Genomic DNA, 20,383 nt, shown 5'->3' on the forward strand with positions numbered 1-20,383 from the left:
AGAAGAGAAGTGCAGATTTTACTCCCAGCTCTACTTATTTTAGCAGCCTACTGTTTTGTGCATTCCTGAGTGCTTATATGAGATACTGTGCAAGAGGGAACAAACACAGTCCCAGGGCTTCCTAGTGGATGTGTAAATTTGCTCTTTTTTTAAGGAGAGCGATAATTTGGTTGCAGTGAATCGAGTGCTATGATTTAGGAAACAGATCCATGACAAATTAAAATTGTCCATGCTGCCCTCTGCTCAGTGGAGCAATGTCCATTTACATCAGCTGTGTTCTGCCTCAGATTTTCAGAAATTTGAAACATTTCACCTAATATCTGACATTTCTTAAAGATTGAAGAACTGGAGGAACAGTGCAATGAAATAAATAAAGAGAAGGAAAGAAATGCGCAGTTGAGTAGACGTCTTCAGGAACTGGAAACAGAACTTCAGGACAAAGAGCTGGTAAGTGCCCTGAACACAGAAATGGTATGCTTTAGAGTTTGAGTGGGTCTGTCTGCCTCTCACTTGGGTTGTAGATTTATGAACTAGCTCACCTACAACAGAAGCAGCCCAATGTCTCAGGGTCTTATGCATTTCTAGATTTTCCATGTACAGCTCCTTAGCAACAGTGTTAAGTAGAGTTCCTCAGTCTCAGTTTCTTGATGTGTTATGCGCTGTGACAGCACACTTTAATTTGGCAGTGGTTAACAAATATGATGCTTTCATGTACAAAACACTTTACTCCTCATGGAAGAGCAGGAGTGTTGAAACTTGTTGCCCAAAGCCAGACAGATGTATGCTGAGTGTTTCGTTTGCCAGTCCCCATGCCCTGAATTCCCGTAGACATGAGGACCATCATTAAAAAGACATCATTTACAAAGTAACTTGGCATTTGTATAACAAGTCCTATTTCTTTTTCCGGATGGCTCCTACTCTTCAGCTTTGCTGTTTTACAGTCTCCCTCTGATCAAAGAACCGATGCCAAGAGTGAGAAATTCACATGCATTTAGAGTACCCCAGTTTGTCATTTTTGACATACAGGGTGTCATTTTTCTAAAGAAAATTATATCGATGGCTTGGAGCCCCTGAACAGTGGGGAAAATAATGGGATCTTTGGTTTTTTCTTTCGTTACAGTGTCCAAATGCTCTGTGCTGGCTGAAGAGAAAAAGCTGTCAGCAGGTGCAGTAATGTTTGCCATGTGCCATTACAGCATCTCTGCTGGTGCTCTTAAAAGCAGTGCTGTTAAGGAGTTTTAAGATGGCACAAGGAAATAGTTTAGGGAGATGGATTTTGATGCACTGTTATAAATATAATAAGTTTTTCAGCCCCATATTTCAAAGGAAAATGTCATGCTTTCTTCTCAGCCTTTCTGTGGTAATAGCATGTATAATAACCCTTATTCTCTGCTAGCATTTTCCTCAAGATTCACATTTTTACAGTACCAAAAGAACCAGAAGATCGATTGACTTGTGAATATTACATGCCTATCTTGCATTTACACTGACAACATGCTAACTTGTTTTCAAACTGCATACTAACATTAGCAGGTTCTTGATTAGGTCTAAACCACCCATAAGTAACCTTTTCATGGTCTGCGATTCAAACCAGTGTGAAGCCTGCTCGTGGACGTTGCCATGTAAGAGGAGCTGCTGATATCCTCTTCGTGGAGGACATGAGGAGAGAGAAGTGTAAAGACATGGGAAACAGGAGAGAGCTATGTAGTGAAATATTTATATTTATATGTATATATATATCATAGGCCATATACCATATTTATATAATGTGTGTATATATATACACACACACTGTATTATACTATATATAGTCAGTATACAGTATAGTAGTTATGTATATAATATAATATATTTGTATTTTGATATGTGAGCTCCCAGGCTCACATATATATATATATATAAAAAGATATATATGCACGGGAGCTGATATCTCAAAACAAAGGGTAAGTTACCCTTTCTTTCCCCTATATCAGCAGCTGGGACGTGGCCTGGATATAGTTACTCTTAGATTAATTAGATTCTTCAGTGCAGTTCACAAAAAATCTGTAGTATTATATGATTTGTTGTCTTATATTAATGTAAACTAATGCTGAAAAATGGGAGGAAACAATAAAAGCAGTTAGAGTTGTCCTGGAATTACAGAATTTCTCAAAAAACCCCAACTTATTGATGGTGCTTTTGGCAAACCTTGGAAGAAAGCAACATACTCTCCGGGATACACTGGATTCTTGTGAAATTTGAGTGAGGCTGGAAGTGCTGAGTATTGATATGCTTCGAACAAGGGAATTGGGGGGACTGGAGGAAAAGCATTATTGCCTGGTTCTGTAGAAGATCCTGACTTACGGATTCTGTTACACTTTGTCAAGGGTTGAGGCTGGGCTGGCCACTAACTAATGACAGATGGTCTTTATTAAAACCTCTCCCCTCCCAGAAGGGGAACGGAGGGAGACTTATGGTTTGGAAAAGAAAACTAAAACAGCTTTAATGAAACAGTAACAATAAAGGAAAAGATAATAAGAAAACTAATAAAATATACACAAATATATACAAAACCAGTACTGAACCCAACACCCCCCTGAAGACAATAAATCACCGCTGGCACTGGGGAATTCCCAGGTTGGACTCGGCAGCAGACGGGAACCAGGTGCAGGAGCTGGATTCAGGAACAGAATTCAGGAATGCACGAACTGGGATTGAAGACAGTAGCATGGACGAAGTCCTCCTTGGATTTCAGCCATTGAAGAAGAGAGCTTAACCCTCATGATCCCTCAGCTTTATACTGAATGTATCGTAGATGGGATGGAATACTTAGCTGGTCAGTTTTGGGTCACCTGTCCCATTCGCTTCTCCCTGCAGGTGTGACCTTTTTACGTACTTGTGACCCTTTTCACTTCCAGGACCCCAACATGGTGTACAAGATTCAGCAGTGACCTTGATTGCTATGGGAGCAAGTATAAGCAAGAGCCTTTCTGCATCCCATTCCTTGGTATTAACTATAAACATCAAGCGCTGTCACTACTAGAAGCAGATGCTGTCTGGGAACACATGCTGTTGATTTCAGAAAGTGCAGTTGCTTAGAAGAGACTTAAGTGAAAAGTACAATCACTGAACAGAATTAGTTCTGGTTTAGCTCAAACCACGACACACTTGTATTATGCTCTAAGATCACCTGTTAGGGAAGACATCACCTTTCGTAGCCAAGAAATCTGCCTTTCAGATAGGACGGGTTTTGCTCAGAGGTTATACCCCTGCTTACTCTTGAGACCGTCGTCACCTACGTGGGCAGTTTCTGGAGGAGGATCTTGCGCTCTCTTCGAGACACAGTTTCTCTTGAATGTGCAAATGGGGTTTTCAGATGCTGTGACAATCGTTCTGCAAAAAGTACAGGCTTTCTTTGAGTCTTTCCCTACTACCCACATTGGTGGTGTTCATTTGTTGTGTTAGTGTATTCAAGTTGTCTTGATTTCCATCAGAGACATGGACTCCTATCAAGTCACGTTGCTCTTTTCATGAACTCCTTTGAGCTCATCCTCTCAATTTGGATAGTGATGTCAGAAGCGAATAGAAATTTTGGGGTAGTGGTGGGGATGTTCTCAGAGCTGTGCAGTGGAGGAGAGCCCGTTACAGCTGTGCTCTGTAATGATGCCTCTATGTATGCAGCTCGTAATGCCATTGGCCTTTTTTTGCTGCCATATATCACTGAAAATTCATGTCTAATTTGCTCTTTGCTACCATCTATAAATTGCTTGTAGCATTACAGCCTGTCAGATTTCTCTCTTATTGAATATATCTTTTGCGTAGGTATGTGTTTTAGGTTAAGATTTCATTAATATAATCAGTGGCATTCATGCCAGAGATTGGGTTACATTGTCTGTTTTAGAAATACAAAGTAAAAAATGTAGTGAAAAAAATGTATTCTAGTAACAAATTAGCATGTGTTTTGAAATGCAGACGTGCTGTTTTGATTATATTACATCCAAATACCGTGCAGAATACAATAAAATATGCAAAGCCATTTCATATGCTCAGATTTTCATTATGTTATAAATTCAAGCTTGCACTAATATTTTTTTTCTTTTATGTTTTCAAAGGAACTGGAAGAGCTCCGAAAGCAGGGTGAAATTATACCACAGCTAATGTCAGAATGTGAATCTGTATCTCAACAATTACAGGTACAGTTTAGCAATGAAATTAATTTTAAAATACTTGATGCGTTTACTTTCTTTGTCCTAACTATATGCTTTTCTCTGTTCAGACTTCAGTGTTTGAAGGCAAAAGGGCTCTAGTTTGTAAAAACAAAAAATGCTAATTACATGCAGAATACACCATGCCCTTCCCAGTGCAGGAGTAATTAAATAGCTCCATTTCTCTGCCTTGCTGTTTGCAGAAATTGGTTTTCCTGGGATCGTGTTGCATCTGTCTCCTGCAGATTCCAGGCTATCCTATATCCCGTGTTTCTGCTGCTCTGGGCCTGTGGAGCCACACCACAGCCACGTGTGTCGAGCAGCACTCCAAGACCTGCAGCTAATTGCCGCAGTGACACCAGGGAAGGCTTTTTGGAAAGAAACAGATGAGCGTAGCTGCACACCACCAGGGAAGACAGTTCACCTGAGGATGCGTTTATGTAGTGCGTCATTCCTTTCCAGCAACCATGGCTGCTTGGCTCGCTATGGCTTGGGTTTGCACACGCAGCTCCTCTGCTGGGAGGTGCTCACTCGGAGCGGAGCTCCCTGGGCCTCAGCCAGTGGCTGGGCTTTGGGCATCACTTGTTAAAGTCAGGGCTTGCGTAAGTGCAATAAATTATTACATGAAAGGAGAACAAATACAAGCAGTCACATCAATGAAATAAAATCCAACCAATGAAAAAAGCCATCACTCTGATAATCTAAAGGATCTAAAATCATTTAGAAGGCTGCTGAGGAGTGCAGAAGTTGAAAATGCTTTAATATATTAATTTTGTTTGGTTCGGTATGGTAAAGTATGTCGTCTGTGTCTTTTGGTGAGAATAAGCACATGCTTACTCACATGAAATGGAGAACAATAGGCAGAAGAGCTAATGAGAGGGGAAAATAATAGAACTGCAGCAAGGAAGTGTTACATGGCTGCCCTGTTCCTTGCCTGAGTGCTTACACAAAGTGGAACTTTAAAAAAATACCAACAAATCCAAAAGTGCTGAATAAAACAGTATTATTCCTCAGGCAGTATTTTCTAAGCTTGTTTTTCAAGGTTAAACCACCATAGATAATTCTGTATGTAATTGGTGACAGAAATGTATGCACAGTGCATGATTTAAATCCAGCTGAATTTTAAGATATCAACCAAATGACAAAATCTGATGCAAAGCATCTTTTCCAGTTAATCTGTGTCCTTTCCTGCGTGGGCTTTCTTTCCTTTTAATCTGACTAGCACATGTCGCTTGTTTTCAGAGGTGCTTGTGTTAATCAGTTTGCCGAAGTCAAAGCAAACTTCTACAGCCCAGCTGTCATTTGTTGCTTCACCCTATTAAATGCTGTTCATGCTGCTTCTCTGTGATTCATCTTATTGTCTCTTTTGTCTTTAAGGCTGCTGAGAAAAAGAACAAAGATCTGGAAGAGAAAGTCAGAACGCTAAGGACAGAAGTTGAAGAAAGCAAACATAGGCAGACCAACCTTAAAACTGAATTAAAGAATTTTTTAGATGTACTAGATGGGAAAATAGATGAATTACATGATTTCCGACAAGGACTGTCTAAACTTGGGATTGACAATTAGATGGCAATAGAATTTTTTTGTAATCTAGGTCTGGATGTTTGATGTTTCGTTGATCCCAAACATGTGTTTTACAAAATATAACTAGAATGTTCCACTTGTTTGCATTGTTTTTGTACATAGAGGCTGAAAATTTGCTGTGGGGGTTTTTTAGTTGTTCTTTTTTGTTTATTTTCCAAACCAATCGTGCTGCTCACTGAATTCTGTTGAGATTAGAAACTTTGTATATTGCTGCTCTGGCTTCGTGGGGTTGGGAACAGGTAGAGGGTTCTGTCTCAGGAATCTGGAACTAGATCTACCTTAAAACGAATATGCAGTTAGTTGTTGCAGGGAAATTTATATCTTTCTTAAGGGCTGTTGCAACCATAGAAACAGAAAACAAGTCTTTTTCTTGTCTGGACTATCAGCACTCCTAGCAACATCCACTTTTATTCCTTGGTGGAGCAGAGAGATTAGCTGGAGCTCCTGCAATTTGTAAAATGTGCCTGTGATGAGCTGCAGTCACACAGATGCCGGTATCTTTAGGGACCATGTCAATCAGGCCTAATTCACTGAAAAAAATCCAGTGGATTTCAGATAACCTCTGATACAGGTCTCATGTGCCTGCCTGGACCCATACAGCACAAAGTCGATGATGTAGAAATGAGTTTCAGCTCTTCAAGTCATGCATCTTGCCCAGTAGCTGAGGACAGCTTCTCTCGTTCAGCAAGATCATCTCTCTTTGGCCTTCAATTTTGAACCCATGTAGTACTGTCATTATGTGCATCTCTGAAAAATGCCCACCTGAGTCTTGGGACCGGATATTTATTTTAAAAAGCAGTATGTTGCTGGTTTGTACACAGGGCACATGCACCTCTGTGCAACTTGATTGCTGTTGATTATCTTCAGCAGTAGTGAAGGAGACGTTGATCTGAAAAGCAATATAAGGTTGCTTGCAGGTGTTGCTCAGAAGCAAATTTCTGCCCAGGAGACTGGCAGGGTCATGACCACATGAAATCAAAATCCTTTCCTATGATTCCTGCATTCTCACCTCATGTATCTTTGACAGCAGGGTTGGAATTTAGTCACCAAGTTAGACTGTCCCAAAAAAACCCCAACCCAAAAGGCAGAAATGCTGTTGTATTCTCAAACTGATTATTCAGCAGCTCTAAATATGTTTTGAGAAATGCAAGGTCATACGCTGGGCTCCAGCATGAAGGAAGTTCACTTCATCACAGACAGGGATATAAAAAGGGCCAGAGAGGAGAATTCAGCCCAAGTTTTGCTCTTGCCCCTAGGACTGCCTTCAGCTTCTTTCTCTTTTTTTTTTCTCCATAACCTGATTTGAGAGTCTCTTTACACAGGATCTGAATTAATTTAAGAAAAAACTTTTGTTTATGTGACATTATTATTTGCTTAATTCAGGTGAAAGCTTGGTTAAGCACCATGTTAGTGCATTCCAGCAGTGACTGATATAAAATGGCTGTGCCTTTTTTTTTTTTTTTTATTTAGGGGCTCTTTTGTTTTCTTGGCACACCTCAATTATAGAAGTGACCTTTTAAAGACAGGTGGGTTATAGACTAAACATGCATAGAAATCTTTTTGTATGTGGATATATAATCCCCATGCTGGAGATAGGTTCTGTCTGCAGTTGTCCCTTGAATTTTCATTTCATCTGTTACTATTGCGTAACCATCACTGCATGTTTTTTAAACTGGACTTTGTGTATTTTTGCTTTTACTCCTTTTAAACAACGGACGTGAATCTGGGACCTTTCATAACCATTATGACCATTGAAGTCTCTTTAAAAAAATTGCTGTAGGCTGTTGATATTTAAAAATAAAAATAAAAATAAAAATCAGGTACATAACATGTAGGCGTGTGAAAATTAGACTTTGCCAGCATGGAAGATTCAACAGTTGCATAATGTGGGGTTAGATCAGACTTCTCAAAATTGAAAATGACGTCAGAAACTGTGTGGTTGTGCACAAGTGATCTCCGTTTTTAGTCTTTTTATTTGATAGCAAGGCAGACAGACACCATCATTTACCAGGCAGCTTGTCCTGTTTCTGCTCTCCTCCCGTGCTGCTTTAGAGTTCCTGAGCTGCAGCCAGTCCCTGCATCAGCTGGGAACCAGGGAATAACACAACTAACAGCTGCAAAAATACAGGTAGTCAAGAGTCCTCCTTGTCACAGTGGTTTATTGCTTTTGCACCAAGGAAACTGATCCATCTTCTGTTTTCTTCCTGTTGAGCAATCTTAGGGCTTCCTTCTTGCCTTTAATATAAAGTACCATTTTTAACATGATTGTGGGTAGAGGGATGCAAAAGACTCTGAACAAATTATTTTATTTGGGTTAATCCACATGGTTTTTTCCACTTTGGTCAGGTCTATCTCAGATCCAGTTCATTAGAAATGTATTAAGCCACTCGTAAATTGCAATCCCACAGAAACACTTTTCTAGCATCCATTTAACAGATGGAGTTTAACGCTGGTGCATTAAACCAGTGCATAGCTCTGACATGGGCGGTTATTTCTGGGTGCTTCGTGCCCACCAGTGGAACGATGGTGGTGTCCTTAGAGAAATCCCTGCCCTGACTCTTCTAGTCTTGCCTCAAAAGTACGTTTTCCTTATCTGCTATTGCTCTGATGTAGAGTTGTTAGGGATGCCTGTATACAGCTATACGCTATGGGAAACTCCATCCTTCAAGCATCCAAGGTCTTGCTATTATTACCTTCTTTCTCTCTTTTTTTCCTTCCCAACAGCAACAAGTTGAGAGCTTCTATGTATAATCGCTTAAAAACCTCCCCTAAACTCCATCTCTTTTAACCTTTCCCTCTCCTTCATTGCATTTTTCCTCTTCAAAAGCCAAAAGTGCGCTAGGAAGCGGTGGTGCATGCCCTCAGGAGTGTTTGGACACCAGCTGCCTCTGCCCTCTCTGGCCTGGCCTTGTCCCTGCTGCAGGACTGGAGCCCTGTGTGCCTGCTGATTGGGGACCATTGGTGTCACGCTGCTTATTCCTCGACGCTCTGTGATGGCCCAGCAATAACCTCTGCGTGCCAAACTGTGAGCCCCACGCTGCTCCTCAGGGACTCGTCCTGGTGTCAAAATGCCTCCTCCCTGTTGGTGGGAGCACCAGGCTGGCCAGCCTTCCCCCACTAAAATGCCTGCACCATCCTCCGGATGCATTTGTTCCTCCTTTTGTGTGTGTTGGGGATTCAGCTTGTCCCCACGGGCATCCCAAGCCAGGAGTCACACTCAGTGGGCAGCCACTTGCTTAGGGACAGCCCCAAATGCTGCTGGGGCCAAGAGATGCTCATCCCTGTCCATGAGAGGGTCTTCAGAGCTTGGTTTTATTTGTTGTTAAAATACAGTGCTGGGCAAACCCTGGTTTCCCCATGCCAGCAGCAATGAAGTAGGTCATCGCTCCGTTTCTACTGAGCCCGAGTGGAGGTGTCTTTATGCGAGGTTAAGTCTCACCTTGGGCAATCGTGGGTTCCCATTCTGGACACAGGTTTCTCCTAAGTGGTTGATGGCAGGATCTATCCTACCTCAGTTATGTGGTCTTTCGTTAATAAAGGTCTTGTGCTTGGCACTTGCCGTGCCGTTGCCTGCCGGCCGCACCACCACGCATCCCACCACACGCCCTAGCGGCATTGACTAGCTGGTGGCTCTGGGAAGAAAAATCCGTGCTGGCCTCTTGTGACACCAGGTTACAAAGTGTCTTACTGTCTTCTGGGCTTTCCAGTGAGATGCTCCTTTGAGCTGGTGTTAGAGCTGCTGAATAATGATGGGTTTGGGGTATTTTGGTGGCCAAAATTAGAAATAACCAGGTCTACTTTGTAGCACAAAACTTAAAAATATTCAGTGACATAAAAATACATGGAGGTAATAGTTTTCAAGGGGAAAGAATGTTTCATTAGATAATGTTATTTCATGTTTTGGAAAATGACCTTAGCCTCATCTTTGGAATAAATTATTTCAAAATGAAAAACTGAAACATTGTTTCACACCTGAAAATAAAATAGGCTGATCTTTTACTTTTTTCCTGTTTGGCTAAATCTTTATTTGCTGATTTTGACTTAACTTTACAAGTAGTTTTGTTTGGCCTGAAAGTGCATTTCCAACAAAATTAGTACTTTCTAGTATTCTTCTGTCTACATCTAATTGGTGTCTCCTTTACAGAGCGAGCTGGAGGAAAATCGTCTTTTCTGTAAGAAATTCAATGTCACCTCTCACTTTCTATATCCTAGTGTTTAAAAGATGTGCTTTTAAAAAATAGTTTTACACTGTGCACATCTGTGCCCAGAAAACAAACGTTATTTGGACAATGCCTCTTTTCTAGACAAATACCTGATTTTATTTCTGTGCGAGGATTTAGGGTGAACATTTTTTAAAGTTACTTAATGAATTAAAGAGAGCAGGAATGGTTTCTGTGTCTCCTGCTGTCCCTGCCACTGCCATCACTTTTGAAGGGCATCTGCAGAAGCATTTGTGGCGTTAAGTTGGATGCTGACCCTGTGCTCCTCCCGTGTTTGCTCGGTGGCTCACTGGGCACGGGGAGCCCATGTCCCCTCTCAGCAGGGCACAAATTGTCTGTAGGCTTCTGCACTCTTCTCTATGCTGTTTGATTTTTTCTTTTTGCCAAGCATTCCTCTTCTCCCATACTAATTTTTGCCGCCTTTGACAGCTTTATAAATGACTGAAGGAAAATTCTCTGTTACTGCCACGGCCTTGTAGTGGTGGGAGTTTCTTGGCTACAAGACCATGCTCATCATTAGGCTCTTCTGAATAGTTATCTCTGTAAAACCCTTCAAAGCATCGATGGCTTGTAAGGAGTATAGTACTGTCTTCCTGAGCTTATGGATTAACAAAGATAAACTGCTATCAGGATGAAATGCCCCACTTGGCTTAGTGTGTGACTGATGCTGAATCCAAAGGGAAGGGGTGAAAGGGGGAATCAGCAGCAGCAGCTAATTTTGACCATCATTTCAGCAGAAGCTTTAGTGAAAGATGTGCACTGCCCACAAGCTGTGGATGTGCCAAAGGTCTAGGATGGCCACATTGATCTGTCAGCTCACCTGCCTTTCTCCAGGCAGTTCTGGGCTTGTCAAGCCTGTAAATATCAAAAAGTCCTCAGCATATCACAAATGTGGCAATGTGAGGGATGGAGGGCAAATATCCACACACACACAGAGCTGAGCAGCCTGAGAGCATTCCAACAGCAGCACTGATTTATGGTCAGACACTTTCAGTCAAAAATAGGAAAAGCTGTTCTGTCCTACATGGGTTCAGCAGGGCCAGAGACCTGGCAGAAGGGTAGGTTTGGCCCCTGGGGTCTGCAAGGCAGCGAGGACTCCCACGCTGGGCTGGCGGGGTCTGGTTGTGGGCATGATTTAGCAACAGTAAGGTGCGGAGCTTCCCTAACATAGTTTTCCTTTCCATGGATTATGTTCAGCAAGCACCTGTGTGTCAGGCAAAGCAATACGTAGCCACAAGATGTTTAATCCAGACACACCTCCAGACGGAGAGCCCCAGGTGGCTGGCACAGCCCGGCCGGGGTTGCTGCGCCTGGATTCCTGCGCCCCTAGGAGCTCGGCAGTGCTTTAGGCTCATTATTAGATTATAAACTTGACAGTTACATGAAGTTTGCATGTCTTAAATACCGTTCTCTCGGTAAATGACAAGGTACTTGAAGTGACGTACAGAGTCAGGAGGTGAATGATAAATGTGATGAAGGTGCTTCCCACACGAAGGCTCTCCTGCAGGCTGCGGGCAGAGCTGGTCCTGGCCGGGAGGGCCCTGGGGGATGTTGGGTGTCTAACCTGTTTGACTTTCTACTGTCTTTTGTCTTAGCTCTTCTTTTTTTTTTTATTTTTTTTTATTTTTTTTTTTTTTAAAAAAACAACAATAACAACAGATAGCCTAAACATACAGTCTTCGGATGAAGGTGCCTATACTTCCAAAAATTTTATATGCACGTTTTGAAATAGATTTCTTTTTCCTTTCTGGTCATTTAGTTACCTGATAATAATGGTACATACAAAAAGGCACTTGAGAAAAATCTGTCTACTGTTGTATTTTTGTTTGAGTTGGTTTTGGATTTTTTTTTTTTAGCACTGGTCAGCAATAATTATTTTAGCCATATACTAGCTAAAAAGACTGATAATGTAAGATTTGTGAACTAAGCTTCTAAGTTTGCAGTATGTGGATTAACTTGGATATGTGAAGAGGGAGCTATGCTCAATAAAAGAGTATTTTGCAGCATTTAGATGTTTTCATTTAATTGCCTAATAGTGATCATGAACATAATATTCTATAAAACTCATCATGAATGACAAACAAAGCACATTGGTTTTTAACATGAATATATCCCTTGTAGTTGAAAGTTCTGAGAGTGTTTTAGTGTGGTCTGCTATACCAAAATATTTAGATTATTATGAGATTTTAGTACTAAAGATAAACATACACCCTGTTTTTACTGTTTCAAGTAAAGTTTAGTGAATGACTGACAATTTGTTGATACACAACTGTGGGAAAACACTGCAGTGCTCTAAATGTATATTTTTATTTGGGTTTATTATATTTAGTATATGGTTTCATGAAAACTGAAGTGTTTACTGCAGTTGGATCATTGTAAAGACATCTCTTACCTCGTCATTTTGTCTGCTGTGAAAAAGTACTTTCCTCTTCTTTTTTTTTTTTTCAAATTGACCATAGATGGTCAATGTTAACATTTAGACTCCTAGTAGCAGTAAATGCTGGGTTTTATATATATAACAGGAAAACTTGATTTTTTCTTTATGAACTTATTATATAACTTTGTGATTTTTATCTGATTTTATTGTAACATAAAGTTGTTTTATGTAAAAATATATAGTTTAAGTAAAATCTCTTGTCTCACTGTCTTCATTGACTTTAGGAAATGAACATACTTGTAGCTGCAAATCTGAGCTCAAGGCACTGCTGTCCTTTGATAAGACGACTGTTGTTTTGATCTATACATATGGTATAGTGCCTTAGACAATCTTAAAAACTTTTTCAGGAAGTGGAGCTTTAAAATGTTTGTCTTGCTTCACCTCATAGTCTTAGCACATCTAATGGGTTGTGCTAAGAGTATGAAGTGCAGGACTGGGGTGGGTACATACATAACTAAACTGGAAAAGTAGTATCTAGAAATATTTTGGCATGAAATTTTGGACTTGCTGCATGCCGAGAAAGGCCTATTGCTAGGAGAAGGCTTTTTGTTGCCCCGTTTGGGGGATGCTCAGGACCAAAAACCCTCTTGTAATTCCTGTAACTGATGTAGCAGCCCCTGATGGCAGCTAGAGCTGGTATTTTCTCTGGAGGAACTACCTAGGACTCAGAAGTAACTCTCTGTTGAAATTAGAGATGTTTTGACACCAATCTGCTGCATCAGCATATAGCAGTTAGTAAGAGCTGACTCAGAAAAGACTGTTTCCCAAGGTCCCTGCTGGTGTCCAGCAATGCAGTCCACACTCAACAGTGCATCCCTGGCAGGGAATAATGCTGAAGTCTGTCTACAGACAGTATGTAGTGACGCTCTCAGCATCATTGTTTTCATCACACAGAAGCAGAGTTTGCTGTCTTTGCACCAAACCAGACTTCCCCAAAGGAAATAAGTAGGTTTGAAGACTGTTAAATGGCTGAGGCTCATCATATACCTTTGTTACTCTGGGCTACAAGGCTGCAAACAACAGCTTTAGGGTGAGTGAGAAACATGTCTGCCCCTGACCTTTCATCAGAGCTCTTCTACCAGGAGCCATCAATAGCTCTGACAAGCAGCTCAGCAAATTCTGTCAGTCTCTGAATAACCAGTAGCTATAAAAACAGCTTATATGTACTCTAGTAAAATGCCAGTAACAGTCTCTAATTCTTAGGGGGGAAAAAGCATTTATATATTTGGTTTTGCATAATTATAAAGCTTAGTACAGTAGAAATACCTGTGTGTACACCACATCACCTACAGTTATCAGGAAGAAGCTTCATTCTCCCACTGCCAAGCAAGCTGATGGTCCTGCAGCAGGCATTTCCATTTGCCAGTGCTAGCACCCCTCTCCAGTCAGGCATGGGGAAGTGCCTGTTCGGTACAGCCACATCTGACATTTCTGTAGGCTAATCACCTCATTAAGTCCAGGATATATTTTTAGCATTGAGAAAGTCACTGATCTGTGTGAAAGGCTGTTCCTCACCAGCTGTTCGTAATGCAGGTGACCAGGGTTTCCAGATGAAACAGCCTGGTCCGGGAGCCGCGATGAGTGATGCTGCTGGCAGGGAAATCTGCTGCTGCCTGTCTGTGATCCCTTCATTTTCACGTTCAGCTGGATTCATATCAGAAAGCTCGGGGAGACTCTGAAGTGGGGTTTGTGCTTCTGCGGTTACCCACTGAACAGCGTTTTACCTCGCTGCCTGACACTGAGCTGTGATGTGCCACCTTGGGATGGCTGATAAAAATATGAGCTGAAGTGAGAATACGTTTAAGTTTAATGTTTGACACCTAAGCAAATGAATGACCCTATCATATGTACTCCTTTTGGTTAGTTTGTATTCCTTCAATAGCATAGGAAAAGCCAGGCCCTAATTTCCTTCCTTTTGGAGGAAAAACCCCAACACCTCACTGCAGAGGAGGCCTGTATAAAAGCAGTATAGCGGCTGAGATCCCTGAGCAGGAACAGGCTTGCTGTCTCTGTAACATGTGTAACTGGTGACAGGGCTAAACTTACATAAAATTCAACATTATTCTGTCCCATGTGCTCCAAAAGCTTCTACTGAGCCGCACTTTTTATGTAAAGGCGTGTCTGCACCAAAAGGGAAGAAAAGAGGACGTGTTAATTATATATTATTCTCTTAACTGTCTCCGCACTTTCTAGAAGACTTGAGCACTTATTAGACATACAGAAATGGATGTAGATGTTCTTTTATTTCTTTTTATCTCCGAAAAAGTTTCCAAAAGCTTGTAAATGTTTTTCATGATTTGCAACATTAAATACATAACCAACGTTGCCAACCAGAGCAGAAGAGCAGCATCAGTGAGCCTAATATGTAATGGGCAAGCCTTCTCCTGTGAAATGAAATGTATGTGTTAGATGTAAAAATATGGCAGTAGCAGCTGAGAAAGTAGAGCCAGGCAAAGAGTGCAGCTCAGACTCTGACCTGCAGCCGTGCCTTGGCCACTGAACTGACTGGAGCAAAGTCCAACCATCCTTCAAAAGCGGAAAGAAAATACTGTGCCAGGTGCACTGCCAGGTTTGATTTCAGCAACCAGCACTAAAAACGGCCATCCGAAGACTCACAAAGCGGCTCTGCAAAGGCCATGCCGGTAACCTGCGACACGACTTTCACATTTTGTCATTTAACATGCGTCAGAGTAGCGCTGCCATGTAGCTGCCTGACACTGAAGAGCTGAGACCTGGTGAATTTTAAAAGCTTGGGTAACCTTTGCAAGGCAAACATCTCCAATCTTATTGCAATAATGCATTGCTGGGAACATTTGACAGCTCATCGCAGCCGAGTGGTGCTTAACTCTGACCTCTGCCTGTGAATTTTTCAAAGACAGATCTCTGTGCTATGAAATTCCCTTTGGGTCTTAACACTTTCCTTTAAAAGTGAATATATTTCAATAACTTTTCAAAACTGTTAGCTCTCCTCAGAAACACCATCTGAAATGATCTCTAGGTGGAAAACTGAAGGCTTTCATTTGGGTTGAAAATAAGAAATTTTTTGTGCCAGTATGGGGCCCAGCGTCTGGGTTTAGGGCTGGTACCCCAAGCATAAAGGCACAACAGTTTGAAACTTTTTACTGAATCACTCCGCTCAAGCAGAGCTTTGGGGACCAACTATTCTCCACCACAAAATGCATCTCTTCATAAACATGCGCGTCCCTATGTCGGTGTGCAGTGGTGGTTTGTAGCCAGGATCCCAGAGCTAAACCCCATGCAGCTTTCTGGGACCGTGCTGCCACGCATGGCTGGATGCTGCACTCTGAGTGAGGGCTTAAATATCCTGAACAACATTTCTTCACAATGGTCTGCATTTAATCAGTCAAATTTATGAGCAGATACATCTATTGGTACATGAAGTGTGTTGATTTGAGTATTTTTGTTTTCCTTTCATGTCCTCTTCATTTATTGGCAGTCTATGAAAAAGAAATCTGTGGCTGCTGTAATCAAAAGAGATTGAGCTCTTGCATTTCTCCCAACTTTCCATCATTGAATATGATTTGTTGTATATGCCCTGGCTTGTGCTTAATGTATGCTGGCTGGAGGGAATTCAGACAAATAATACCGGCACAGGCAACTTTTTTTGCATTATCATCTCACACTGAAGCATATCAGTTTTCAAAGCTATTTTCTTTAAAGGTGATTGTCGTTTATTTCTTGGCTACCATTAGCCGTGGCTCCCATTTTTCTGTGGATGCAGGTTTGCACTGTTCATTAGCCTGGAGACAAATGATGCAAAGTGAGATCCCTGAGTTCTCTGAAGAGCAAAGAACCCAGGAAAGAAACAAAGTATTTCCCCTCTTTCGAATCCTGCCTATCTGTAGCAGTGTTGGGTGTATTTATAAAGGTAATCCCTGGCCCTGAAACCTGAGAAACTGCAGTGATTCACTTTCTCCTTACGCTGCAGAGATCCCGTGGTCATCAGCACAGTCATTTCAGTGGGAGGGGAATGGCTTTAGGACAGGGATGAGAGACACACGAATGCTGTTAAAAAACAAGAAGGGAAAGAAACATGGATGCATTGTACTGCAGCCTGGCTCTTCTGAATCATGGGGTTTCACATTTTGTATGCCTTATTGGTTCAGGTGAGAGACAGACAGGGTCTGTTTCCTGGCCCCTTCATAAGGCGAGTTGCAGCATCCCTTGGCAATCCACAGCCGGAGCTGCCCTGCTTTTGTATTTCATAACTGGGTACTGGAGATAGATGATGAAAACTCTGACCTGCTGAGGGGTTTGCACAAACTCTGGACAATTTTCTTCAGATAGGGTTGCTGTAATGGATTTGACTTTTTTATACTTTCTGGATAAACCAACGCTGCTGATCACAGTTAGCTTCTGTTTAGAAAAGAAATAGGCTATTACTGATGTTCAGCTCTTTGTTTCCATGTGTGATAAATAAATATAAAAGCCAACGCTAGCACTGATGGCAATGTGCAAACAGGGACCGAGAACCACAACGTTTTAGCAAATTAATTTGGACTGCTCTTGTCTTGCAGACTGGCTTAGTTTGTGCAAAATGTGGAGCAGCACCAGCAAGCTTCATCCCAAAGCCTGCTTTGTGTCACACCAGGCGACTGCAGCAAAGCCTGGCGGGCTCAGCAGGCCTGTGTCACGGGAAAACATTGCTTGTCGTTGGATGCCTCTTTCACTCCAGATGTTTCCTTGCCCGTTTTAGATGTACAGATGACTGCAGCCCTGCTAGGCTGCCATTCGCACCGCCGTGGGGAATACGGCCGCTGTTGCTGGCAGTCATCCTGCAGGGATGGAGGCTGGGCCACAAAGCCTCCCCCATTTCTGCCACTGGGTATGGCATGGGGAGACCCTGCCTTTAGGGGAGCAGGCAGCTGCCTTGCCTGCAGGCAGAGGCACCGATGCTCACCAGTGAGCAATGCCAGAAGGGCAGAAGAGTGTCACACATGCAGGCTGTGTCTCCCCAGCGTGCAGCCCTTTTCCCTGCAGCAGATACTTTCTGGAGCATTTACCATGTGCGAAGTGCTCCTTTCGGCACGGCAGACAAGATACACTTCTGCTTCACCACTTTCTGTGCCTGCACACTCATGCACACTTTTCAGTATTTTTATTCCAAAATAGAGGTCCTGCCAGCTCAGGAGGGAGGGGATGGAGCGGAGCTCTCTGTGTAGGCTCAGGGAAGCGTAGGCGCTTGATCCTATTTCTCTGTCACTTCTGCCTCTCAGGAAGAGACCGTGGGAAGGGCAGTGACTCATTTGCTGATGAATAGTGGTTCGAGCACATCTCCAGGAGTGGGATAGATTCATTTGTCGCCCCCAGTGTCTGCACTGCCCACTGCCACAGTGCCAAGATGCGTGGATACCACACTGCTGGCGTCGGGGCTGGCTGCCTTTCAATCCCTTCTTGGTGAGAAGAAGATGGAAACCGGGGGCGGAGCAGAGGCTGCTGCTGGTTCTCAGTGAAATACCTTTTGGTTCTGCAAAGACACCCATGGGATGGTGTTTAGACTATTGCCTTAGGATAGAAAGGAGCTGCAAATATCTTTATGACACTGAGAGTGATTAACCGACTCTTTCAAGTGGGGGTAAATCCAGTCTCCCAGTAGGACATTGAGTTTCTTCCCCAAGCTGCAGCCTGGCCAGCATTTCCCCAGACTGTTCACCCTTTGGCTACTAGCAGGGCAGCGCTGTGTGTTGCTGTGGGCTGGGGCATGCGTGTGCTTCCTTTGCACTAGGGCGCCTGCGTTCAGGGCTGGCCCCGAGCCACAGCCACTCAACCCCGCTTACCTCCAGCCAGCTGCCTGGGGAGGTTGCTTTTCACCCCTGTCCTCAGTGCTTTGCTGGGGATCTGGGGCAGGAGGGGGATCTAGTGGAAAATGAGCAGCTGTAGTTTTGCTAAATATATATTCTGAGCAGTTTGTATCTCACCCTTACTGCTAGAGCAATGGCGTGCTAAAGACAGCTTGTTTTACAAAGCATTTTCACAAGCAGCTGAGCTGTTAATGTCACTGCTACCTGAGCAGATTTAATTGTGCTGCTTCTTGCTTTCAGCTTAGCATGACATGCTGAGAATAAAAATCACATACCTTTTCACCAGGAAAAAAAAAAAAAAAAAAAAGCCATGTTCCAGAGCAGTTTTGAGCGTGTATTTCCCCCAGGGATTCGTACACATATTGTTCTGAGCTGGTTTTGCTGCCAAGGTTTGCTGTGGCATTTATTAAAAGATGCCTTCAATACCATTCACCTTTTATCATTGTGATGGGTTTAATTGAAACGATGCATCCCTCTTTCCTACCAGTATCACATTATTATGGGGTGTAATGTGCAGATGTGCTCTCAGATGCAAACAGGAAGTTTTGGAATTAAAACCATGCTTTTCAAGTGAGGGCATGCGTAACTTAAATCTCATTTTCTCCAAAGGGTGCACACGCTTATCTACCCACCTCTTCTTTGTGGAGAAGGACTGAAAAAAGAAGCACTTCTCAGTCCTGATGAATGCCTTCATACTGATCCTCTTTGTCCCTCTTGCTCCTGGTGTCCTGGCATACATGTGCATCTTTTTGATTTCAAGGGATAAAAGAAGGGAAGTGATCGAAAGGAGGGTCGTGGGTGCTGGCCTGCTAACCTGCCTGGGCACCGCTTCAAGCCCAGGCACGTTCAAGAGTCCCCGTAGTCCCACAGGGTTTCTGTGGCCTTTCAGACATGAGGGGCAGCAGGAGGCTGGTGGGGGCTGCACAGAGGTGGTGGAACCACTGGGATTTCAGCCCTGGCCCAGGTGGGCTGGCAGGGCAGCAGGCAGCACTCCCACCTCACCGTGGGCAAGATACCCCTTGGCTAGTTCCGCTGTGGCAGGGAGGAGAGCAGGAAAGGCCCTGTAAAGACCATGTTAAACCTTTGCTTTTGGTAGAAACAGAAATTTAGTGCGGTTTTGGTATTGGTTTTAACAGGGAGGCAAAGACAAATGCCTCAGCATTCAGGCATGGTGTGGCTCGCACAGGTGAGCAGGCTGCTCGTACAGCACACCAGCCTCTTCCAACCATGCATCTTACAAAACAGCCAGGGAGAAGGAGGAGCATGTGGTTTGAATGGAGATAGGTTTTGGAGGTTTTTTAACACAATTTGATGTTAGGTGAAGTACTTTTATGGCACGTTTCTAGCTCTCTGTATATGGAAATGCCTGCAGTCCCCATGTGCTGGTGGTGAGGACCAGGTATCTCCCAGCTCTGGGCACATTCCTTGTCCTTCGTGGAAACAGCAGTAACTCCATGACCTGCTCATGGGTGAGTTGTCGTCTGTTGCTGAGAAGCCCATAGAGGAGGACAGGATGTCTTTGTGCAAGCACATTATATAAATCAGCATCAATTTCCAAACAGTATTAAATTAATTCAAAAAGGCTCTTTGAATGTGCACGAGTGAAGTGACATACTTGCTCAGGGTGTTCACACTCAGACTTGATTTGCTTGATTCAATACCATTTTGCAGGGGGGAAAAATGTCAGTACCCAGCTTGTGAGTCAGCCCTGTGTGCTGAAATGGGGGGTTAGTTATGGAGGAGCTTCATAAATCCTGAAAAGCAGCACATCAACAGAAAAGCTGATAAATCCAGAGCTGCACTGGCATTACCAGCTATGGCCACGGTGCTCCCCACCGGGTAACGCTGCCGCGACTCCTCTCTTGCTGTGATCAAAGCGCTGGGATTTCAAAGGGAAATTCTTTTAGTCAGACCAAGTAGTCTTTGAATACATTAACTTTAAACCTCCCTAAAAATACTGGCAGCTGCTGTCTGGACTGCCCACATCATAGTTAAGAGAGATCACAAGCTACAGCAATACTGATTTATAGAAAATGATCGCTTTACCTCATTACCGGGGTTTCCAGCACGTCTGTGTATCATTAACTCTTTAAAGCCAGACAACCGTATTTTCTCAGTTTAAACAAATCAATTTCT

At 42.9% G+C, this 20,383-nt stretch overlaps 1 protein-coding gene across 1 annotated transcript in view; it reads left to right on the forward strand.

Moving 5' to 3' along the window:
• HOMER2 (homer scaffold protein 2) overlaps positions 1-5,750 on the forward strand; it is a 59,928-nt gene extending 54,178 nt beyond the window's left edge. The window contains exons 7-9 of the mRNA XM_086471572.1: positions 337-447; positions 4,092-4,172; positions 5,562-5,750. Coding sequence (XP_086327698.1) covers positions 337-447; positions 4,092-4,172; positions 5,562-5,750 — 381 coding nt within the window. The remainder of the gene's footprint in view (positions 1-336; positions 448-4,091; positions 4,173-5,561) is intronic.
• Positions 5,751-20,383: the final 14,633 nt, after the last annotated feature.

The sequence above is a fragment of the Leptosomus discolor genome, chromosome 11 (assembly GCF_034619465.1).
Source record: "Leptosomus discolor isolate bLepDis1 chromosome 11, bLepDis1.hap2, whole genome shotgun sequence".
Taxonomy (NCBI): domain Eukaryota; kingdom Metazoa; phylum Chordata; class Aves; order Leptosomiformes; family Leptosomidae; genus Leptosomus; species Leptosomus discolor.